The 10,570-nt window shown below is 33.2% G+C and overlaps 1 protein-coding gene across 1 annotated transcript; it reads left to right on the forward strand.

The window, feature by feature from the left end:
- The first annotated feature begins 847 nt into the window (after positions 1-847).
- Positions 848-3,798, forward strand: LOC114406556 (squamosa promoter-binding-like protein 8). Its single transcript, XM_028369291.1, has 4 exons — positions 848-1,278; positions 1,403-2,140; positions 2,963-3,102; positions 3,445-3,798. Exons 2-4 carry the CDS (start codon positions 1,413-1,415, stop codon positions 3,585-3,587), a joined length of 1,011 nt encoding a protein of 336 aa, XP_028225092.1. The 5' UTR covers positions 848-1,278; positions 1,403-1,412; the 3' UTR covers positions 3,588-3,798.
- The last annotated feature ends 6,772 nt before the right edge of the window (positions 3,799-10,570 follow it).

Raw genomic sequence — 10,570 nt, forward strand, 5'->3', positions numbered from 1 at the left:
ATTTGTTATATTTTTCTAGATTACTAAAATAAAAAGAAATAAAATTCTTATTTTTCTTTTTCTTTTGTGCTTCAATCTCAGTCCTCTTATCCATTAGTAAGTTTGTTTTGCCTTTCAAAAAGGAAAAGAAATTACATTTTAAAATACCCTTCTCTCTCTCTCTTCATAAATAAGACCGTATTACAATGTTTTCTTTTTCATACCAATCTTTATCTCTTTTTCTTAATTCTTTTTGTACATTATTCATTGTATATACTACTTCTTTTCCCAAATATAAACATATATCATGACATAAAAGGATATACTTTAGAGTCAATTATATTTTAAATATTTTTAACATTATTTTTTAATTAAAATTTAAATTTTCAATCTTTAGAATTTACGTACCAAAACTTATATTAAAGTTGGTTAAATTATCAGGGCAAAATTTTAATTTTGACTATATAATCTTAAAGATAAATATAATATTTTTTTATATAAATCAAACTATTTTATTAGAAATTATTATGTTTGTGACACATAAAATCATTATTATTAACGATAAAGTTTTTCTTCTTTAAATATATAACACAACTTCACATTTAAGAATTGAATTTCAAATCTCTTATCAAATTAAAATATTCTTATATCAATTAATCAACACATTAAATAATACATTTATAATGTTTTTATTCATAAAATTTATAATAACAGTAGGTATATAATGTGATCCTAAAGTTTTTATTTATAATCTTTTTAGAATGAAAATAGTGAAAATGTGAATATTGATTGGACGAAATGGTAAACTCCGTCCAAGTTGTAACAGATCCGAGTACAGATCACCCACCAATTACCCACTGTCTGCAGAAGCCGCCTCATAAACTGAGTTTCCCTCAAACTCTCACTCACCAATAGCAAGAGAGAGAGAGAGAACTAAGGAGCAAGAGTAACTTTTATTGCTAGAGAGAGAGAGAGAGAGAGAGAGAGGGATGGAGAAGGGGACAAAAGGGTTCAGCTTTTTTAGGGTGAAAGTGAGATCTTTTAAGCGCACATCCGTTTAGCAAGAGGAGGCAAAGTCTTAAACTACCCAAAGAGCGATATAGAGAGAGAGAAAAGAAAAAAAAACCACAACTTCATAAAAAAAGACTTAATGTGCACGCCATTGTGGTGAGATAGAAAGAAAGATGCAAATGGAATTCCAAGGCTAACAACACAACTTCAACAAATTAGGGCTTTTATTATTCTTTGCAATCATATCATATCCTTCACTCCTTCACTTCACTCTCAAAACTCCCACAGGTAACACTTCTCTATAAACCCTTCCTTAAAAAAAAAACAAAACAAAACCCATGTTTTTTTTTTTTTTATATATATATATTGTTCTTCCTTTCTTACTTAGTTAATTATCACTTTTTGTTTTCAGTTGAAGAGACATGTTGGACTATGAATGGGGGAACCCGTCCACGATAATGCTCTCCGGAAACGAAGACAGCTCCGCCGCGGGCTCCGACCAAACCCACCGTCAAATCTTCGACCACTATGCGTCCCACACACTCATCCCCGACCACTTCCTACACGCGCCAACGCACTCCACCGCCACCACCGCCGCCGCAGCCACCGTGGATTTCACCCATCACCACCACTTCACCCCGCAACCCCACCACCACAACCAAAACCACATGAACCACCACCACCACCATGCCTTCTTCGACCCACGCGCTTTTCATGGCGCGTCGAACACCTCTTACCCCCCACCCCATTCCATGCTCTCCCTTGACCCGCTACCTCACGTCAACGCAGTTGGGCCTGGGCACGGGCCCGGTTCCGGGCCAGGCGGACTTCTCCTTGTCCCAAAGTCTGAAGACGTCGGTCGGCCCATGGACTTTGTCGGCTCACGAATTGGACTCAACCTCGGAGGACGGACTTACTTCTCATCCTCCGAGGATGACTTCGTGAGCCGGCTCTACCGTCGGTCTAGGCCCGTGGAACCGGGTTCGACTGCCTCGTCGAACTCGCCGCGGTGTCAGGCCGAGGGATGCAATGCTGATCTGTCGCAGGCCAAGCACTACCACCGCCGCCACAAGGTGTGCGAGTTTCACTCCAAAGCCGCCACCGTCATCGCCGCCGGGTTGACTCAGCGATTCTGCCAGCAATGCAGCAGGTTGTGGTGGCGCTTGTTTTGTTCCCCACCGTCGTGAATTGCATCAATCATTGAGTTCAGCTCCCTCGGGGGCATTTGCGTCTTTTCACACTCCTACCTTTGCTTCTTGCCGTAGCGCAATTCTATTTCACTTTGAACACATAAAACACAACACTGGCCAACCGGTTCAATTTTTAGTTTAAAATTTAATATTCATTAAATTGAAACCCTTTTGAAATGACAGAAAGATCCTTCGTTTTGATGACTATTTTCGACTGAATTATGAGTGCAAAAACATGCAGTTGCACAACACAACGTTGTTTTGCTAATTTTGTCCACGAAAAACGTTACACCACATTTTTTTAAACACATTGTACTTATGATTCAAATTTATTATAAATCGTGTAATTTTCTTGTGGGTCTTGTTTTTTACTTGATAAATGATTTTATAATTCTTTATAAATTTTAAATAATAATAATAAAAAGTGTTACAAAAATGCATTAAAGAGAATGTTGTTTGCAATCATCTTGTAATGGTTGGAGGCTTGGATTGGAAGGGTGGGGTGGAAAAAGACGAAAGTGCCCTTGGGGGAGTGTTGATAATGATTGGGTTTGCCGTACGTGGGGAAATCCCGATGGCATTTGCGTCCCTAACATGTTTCTTGTTTGCTCTTACTCTAGTTTCGGTTTTGCAACCTACGTACTGCATCGTTTTGCTCCTTTTAGTTAGTACCATTAAAAACCGCTGCATAGTGCGTTGCATCAAAAAACTTTATATTATAATAATATTTAATTTTTGAGAGTACGTGTTTACTTAATTATTCTTTTGATTTTGACGTGCAGGTTCCATCTTCTTTCTGAGTTTGATAACGGAAAACGTAGCTGCAGGAAGAGATTGGCAGATCATAATCGCCGCAGAAGAAAAACACAGCAACCAACTCAAGAAATTCAGAAATCTCAGTCTTCTTTGGAGAATGTTGCAAGTACAACCTTCTCTCTTAAATTCTTAATTATTCCAACTCTTATTTCTAATTTTTGTCATGGGTTATAAAATAAGTACTAATTAAGACCCAAATTATCTTTAGTTATCTTATTATCCAAAAATAATAATTCTATTTATTTAACAATAAAGTTTGAGTTTAAAACTTTATATGCAAATCATTTAAATTTCTTAGTAGAAGCTCAATTTTAATGTTTTAAATTTTGAGTTGGACAAGGGGTTACTAATTAATATCACAAATTTTTATTTTATGAAGAATGAAGGTTTTCTCTTTCATAATTTCCTTTTTTCTATTTGCAACAATTTTTGCACTTTTTTTTGGCAGGATCTCCACCGGACTCCGGAGCTCAGTCTTCCTCGTCGGTGACTGTGGCAGTGTCGCCGCCAGACTATTTCCGGCAGAGGCCATACCAAAGCACGAACCCTTCATCTACTACTTCAAGCTCATTGTTTTTCTCAAGCGGGTAGAGTGCATGTTGGAGCAGTTTAATTTGCATGGATAATTAATATTTGCAAGAAATTAACGGAGGAGCGTCAACAATAATTATATTATAGTGAACTACTACTTCCACTTGTAACTCCCAATTTAATTTCAAACTCTTAATCTCGTGTTATTAATTTGTACGAATTGTGATTTAAAGCATCTATGTTAATCCGGTAATCCCCCCTTAATTTTCTATATGTGTTTTTATATTTAATAGTATTTGTTTTCTAGTGCTAATTATTATTGGCCCCTTTGGGTGCTCTACTAGTACTATCTAGCTAGCCATAGCAAATGGAATTCTGCGCAATGGCCCCAACTTTATGATCTGTTCAGCTTTTTTTTCACTGCTGTAAAATTTAGTTATGGTAAACCGTAGAAGGGGAAATTGGACCCCTCAATTTGGATTTTCCCGGAAATAGGACCTGTTTGGTTCTCAGGGGGGGTTGTGGCAGCTGAGCACGGGCGTTCAGGCCTATACACGTTCATTTTGGAGCATTGAATTATTTTCCTTTTGTCTGGCCCTGGAAATTTTCCGGAAAAATGAAGGGATCATGTGAATTATGAATATGTATAATAACCTATACAATATAGTCTATGAAAATAAAAAAAGGTAAAATTAATAGAGTTGAATGTTAATTTTGTAGCTAGGAACATTTATTGGAATCCCTAGCCGTCAAGCTGTCTCCTCTATGGAAGCTATATAGCTGTACTAAACCCAGTTATTGTTTCCAATATCAACCTGCAGATGCCCTTTTCTTTCTCTGGCTCTCTCTTTCGCTCACACACAAGCACAATGACATCATACATGTGTGGCTATTCCTTGTTAAGTACCTACCGGTTGGGTCTACCCAAAATCCAAAACCAAAGTAGAGGGAGGGTATCCTAATCTTTGAGATGATTTTAGCATTTGATTGCATGGGACCTTTGTAATACCCCGATGATGAAATCACACCATAATAAGAGGGATTTAGAGGTTTTATAAGTATGAGATTGTATAACTAAGAATGACTTAAAAAAATTAATTGGTACTACCTATACTAATAAGATGTATCTATTTTTTGATAGTTTATTCCTTGAGAATTTCACAGTTAAGCGTACTTAACTTGGAGTAGTTATAAGATGAGTGACCTTCTGAGAAATGACTAATCTTAAAACCAGGCAAAGTCAATTGTTGAGATCTCGAAAAAAGAATACCTATGGAGGGTTTGACCAACAAGAATGTTGAGTGAAGATCGGCCTGATATATTACCAATTGGTTTTTTCTAAATAGAGTCCGAGTACTTTATTTTATTGGTTCAATCAAACTAACCATAAGTTATTCATAATTTTGAGTAATAATCCGGATACCCCCTCTAAAAATAAAAAATCGATAGAATTTTATTTCATTACACTTCATGCTCCAATTTTTTTTTATGATTAAATCATTCTTCTTGGATATTGAGTGAAGTGTCATTACGTGAAGTGTCGTAATGTGAGAGTTGCCGAGAAGTCAACAATCAAGGATGCTACAATGATATCATAGCAGACCTCTCTCCCAGTACGGTTTGGTTCAAGGACGAACCAAGCAGAAGCTAGTGGGCATGTAACACCCCGCTCGAATTATACCAGAATGAGAGGGATCCAGAGGTTATGCAGGTATGAGATTGTTTAATTGACTTTGACTTAAAGGAAATAATTGATACTACATATACTTACATGATGTATATACTTTTTTGTAACCCATCACTTAAGAATTCCACAGTCAAGCTTGTTTAGCTTGGAGTAGTTATAGGATGGACGACCTTCTAAGAAGTTTCCCAAAAAGCGTGTGAGTGGGGACAAAATACACTGAAAAGTCTTATGTTAGTTTATGAGGTCAGTCATTGATCCTGGAAGTAGATAAAATTGATTGTTAAGGTCTCTGAAAGGACTACCTAAGGAGGGTTCTGATTGATGGAGGATTATGACCAACAAAGATATTGAGTGAAATGTCACCATGTGAAGTGTCGTAGTGTGAGAACTGCTAAGAAATAAAAAATTAGGGATGTTACAACCTTTCTCTCTCCCATTTCTCTCCCATGCCCAAATGTGAAAATACACCTTCAAATTGAAGAAATTAGGCTTAAATATATATATTTTTCTCTATTTTAACTTTTTTTCATTTTCGTCCTTGTATTATAAAATGTGTTTATTTTATTTTTTTTGTCCTTTAAAGTGCTTCGAACAATAAAAAAGTATTTTGAACAGTGAAAAAAATATATTATCTAAAATACTTTAAGGACGAAAAATAAAACAAACATATTTTACAAATACTGAAATGATGTTTTTTACAAGAATGAAAAAAAAAGCTAAATTACAACGACAACAAAATATTTAAGCCAAGAAATTATTAAGTATCTTTAGACTATCATAAACTTTGATTAATCTCCATGTAATATGTAATTAGATGTTATTAATTATTTTTTGTAAGTTGAAAATTTTAAATGTGTTTTATAACATTAGTAGAGATGCGAATATTTGATAACTAGTCCTTAACTACCTCCTAGTAATTTTTCCTCAATTTCATACATGTAATATATATCTTTTTTAGTTTACTACTTAAAACATTTTTTTTACTATTTGATTTTTTAAATTTTTATTTTTGATATTTATCAATAATGTCAGTCCATTAAATGATAAACTAACTAAGTATTACATTATTGATTAAATAATGATGTGATAATAAGATATACCAAAATTGAATTGGTGGAAACTATGACAATTATGAAGTATATAATAATTTAATTATGGTGTTTTTGTGGGGGATGTGTTTGGTGGCAACATGGTTATGACTCGTGACCATGACTCCATGAGTGGCAGATGGGTGGAGGTGTGTGCCTAAAGATGTCTAACGCGTTTGAGGTCACCCACCCATGTGGCGCATCATGCTCTTTAATTTGGATAGTGCAAACAATAAAAACGGGAAGGGACACGTAGCTATATCAAGGTCTCAGTTACATCAAATTATCATTAATAGGGCCCTGCCATGCATTTCAAGTTTTTTTTTTTTTTTTTTGTGAGAGAGAGTTTCTTCGAGTTTTTAGTACTCTGATCAAATTAGGCAATTGTGTGTGAGGAGCTAGACAGCTTTTGTCGCAATTATAGGCAACAAATTTTGCTCTATTCGGTGAACCCTTACTGTAAAAATATCTACCTATCTAATTAATGACCTAAATCACTGGCTCATTCATTTAGGGGTGCATGCTAGATATCTAGTTATGGTATTTGATTTGATGAGAAAGCTTAGCTTAATTAGATGCATCATTGACATTAATTCAGTTTCGTGTTGCGTGGCCAAATTATTTGTAGAGCCTACAGCTTTGTTTTCTTTTTCACATACTACAAAAATGTGTATTTTGTCGAAATTGCATTGATTCTTTTCTTTCTAAAACTTGTATATATGTGAATCTTTTTCGGAAGTTTGAATTATTGCTACCGTTTCAATACATTTTGTTGGGGAAAGTAATTGGCATGAGTAAGAAAATAATAGAACTACTTACACTATAGTGGTAGTCACCTATATCCAAACATATTTAATTAATTATCAGTGTGTTTGAAACATATTTAAGTATTTGAGCCCATGGCTTCGTACTTAATTAAAATAGAAAACCAACTATACTTTTTGTTTCATCTTCTGCTAATTCTCTTTTCAAGTTTCTTGAAAACAGTTTCTAACCATATATAGATATTTACTGATTTTAGAAATTGATCGAAGGGATGATAGTACAATTTCAACAAATTTGGAATATATCCACTCAAATATAAAAATCATTACTGAACTGCACGATCATATATATATATATATATATAATCTAGGTGATTCATATATGGTATTTCTGTCTGAAAGGGTTTTTTTTTTGTTTTTACTAATCCAATGAAAATAATTATGACCGGCGTGTTTTGTTGCCAAATCAAATTAACATATATTTTTAAAATTTATACTTCAATCTCAACTCTCAATATCTTATTGTGCTGACAACAGAGTTTGTGATGCGATATTTTTTTGGAATATCATCATATGACTGTGACATCACTCTCTACTTGAAATGCTTGAAATGAATGTGGCACAATCAATATATTTAAGTAATGAGAACACACGCAGGTCATAATTTTATTGACATAGTAAACAAAGGCACCAAAACTCTCAAACTAAATGACAGAAGAGAAGTTACCATGATTTGTGTAAATAATAACTTTTTGAATTCTAAAATTTTAACTATTTTTTTTGTAAACCGTGATAAATAATCACTGGTATAATTTTTGGAGTCTAAAATAACCAGTATTAGGATGTCATATATTAAATATATGATTAATTGATGTGTAGCAAGCTAGGTAAGATTAACTAACTTACCCTTTTAAGTATGTGATACACATTCTTATAGACTTAAACTTGAAATCTTTCAAATTAATATAGTCTCTTGCCAACTAATTTATTCGCCCAATCATATGCTCATTAGTATAATGAAATCAAATATTAATTAGGATCCTTCTAAAAAGGCGACCAATATTATAAAAATAACTAGCATACTTCAAAATAATTAAATATTAATGAAGTAAACCCCAACACGTTCCACGTGATTCACTTCCTTGTTTCTTTATTCTTTTGGTTAGGTTCATAATTTATCGTATGCTAAAGCATTGTTGTATTATATATATATATATATATATATATATATATATATATATATATATATATATATATATATATATATATATATATATATATATATATATTCTTTTTGAATTGTATAAGAATATTACATGGGCAATAAAATTTGAACTCAAGATCATTGGTTAGATTAAAATATGTTACCTTCGATCTTATTCACATACTTGGTGGTGGCTAATGCATTATTATTTTGGTACATATTTTTTTTAAGAGCATGGCTAGCTAAAGAATTGTTTAAAACAATAGCTAAACAATTATGAAGAAAATACATTAAAAAAAAACAAGGAAAAGAAACGGGATTCCCCCGTGCACACGGTGCAACGCGGCAGACATACGTTTTCTAACAAGGAGTTGCATGCATGATAAAATATACATTTTTTTTCCCCGAATGGGTTTTAACTATTCACAAACATTATTAATTACTTTCATAAGACACTACTTGTTTGATATTTTTCGTAGCAAACGATATAATGATTTCGTAAGCTCAAGTCTTTAAAAGCCTTTTTATCATATGCTAATGCCCTGTTGTTGTTTCCTTCTTCTTTTTTTGATGATTTGTTGTTGTTTCCTTTGTTGTTATTATTATATTCTTTGAAAGCTATTTGCACTGAAGTGGGTGGCTTTATTTGCTTACATGAAGTACCCACACCACACCACAATATCATGAGAAGCCTCCTTCCCATGAACCTTCCAAGAAAAACTGTGGTGGGCCACGTAGCACTTTCATTAGTTTACTTTACTTCCTCGAACTCTTTGCTATTTCTTCACTTTACAAGAATGAAAGCACGTTATTTTGTAGTCACTAGCTAAGCTAGTTGATCACCAAAAACAAAAATATTGTGAGATATCACCATCATCATTCTTGCTTGTGCTTAAGACTTCGAGTCGTGACAAAAGTTTAAAGAAGTCATCAAACTCGACAACAAAATTTCCATTGGTCATGTGAGATGCGTTTTGTCTACGAAGCTTCGTACGAAATTAGCCTAATGTTGGATTAATCTAAACGGCCAAAACTTATAAACGTTTTACACTGTTTAAGATGTTATCAAGTCAATTTATTCAATTAATTTTTCTTTCTTGTCAAATTAAGATACGTAATCCCCCCCCCCCCCAAAAAAAAGAGTCAGATATAAGCAAAAATTTTAACATTTTTTGCTCACATATACTTCACATGCACCATCTTTAACTTTTTGTTGTCCCCCCCCCCCCCCCCCCTTTTCTTATAAATTATTAACTGACGATACGTAATTACTAAAATACCAAAAGCTTTAGTCATGGTAGATGATAAATAACTTTCACAGCTGACCAAAAAATAACTTCCACAAAATATTCTACAAGACTAGCAACTATAAATTAACTGTATAGACATTGAACCGAGCTGATGATGTTGATTATGGTTTTTGCTTACGGAAGTATATAAAAGAAAATTAGCAAAATGACTGTTCATAGAAAAGGTCTACCATATATGGAGCTTTCATATAAACAAAACAAAATTTAGGCAATTTATCCACCAAACGTGTGTATTTGAGATGAACAATGCATTATCCATTCCTTCATTTTTAGCCAATATTATTTTTTCTTTAAATAGAGTTCTAGAAACAATAGTTATATTTTAGGAAAGTAATATAATATGTATTCCATTATTCTAGTCATTCAAAACTTTTAATTAACGAGTAAATAGTGTATTATGCACACCGTCAGGCAACCATAAACCACAATATAAATTTATTAACTATTATAATAATTATTTAAAAAAATATAATATAATAATAATTTTTGATTGGTTAAGAGTATTTTTTTACATATGCATAAAATTTAAATTTATCATTGTTGAAGGCATCCTTAATCACATCGTGAGAACAAGAAATCACTAAAATTTTCTTTCAATGCCTAACATGGTCTTGAATGTCATTCGGGATCTTAAAGATCTGTTTGGCTCAATGGAAAAAATGAGAGAAATTTTAATGAAGGAGAAGGAAAGGGAGTGGAGAAATTTTGATTAGACATTATATTTGATTGAGAGAATGAGAGGGGGGAAATTTTAATGAAGAAAGAGAGTAATCATATTCTTGTTTGGTTCACAAGGAAAAAAAAGATTGTAAAATAGATTTACTTTTGTATTTTTAAAATTTAAAATTTTTAAGATAATAAATATATTTTAGACATGTCAATTGAAATGTTTTTAAATCATTTTTCCCTCCTCTTCAAATCTTCCAATTTTGGAGGGAGCAAAAATGAGATGAGGAGGACATTTGCTTCCTTCCATTCTCCTCCTAAAAA

Source organism: Glycine soja, chromosome 3 (assembly GCF_004193775.1).
Source record: "Glycine soja cultivar W05 chromosome 3, ASM419377v2, whole genome shotgun sequence".
NCBI classification, from domain to species: Eukaryota; Viridiplantae; Streptophyta; class Magnoliopsida; order Fabales; family Fabaceae; genus Glycine; species Glycine soja.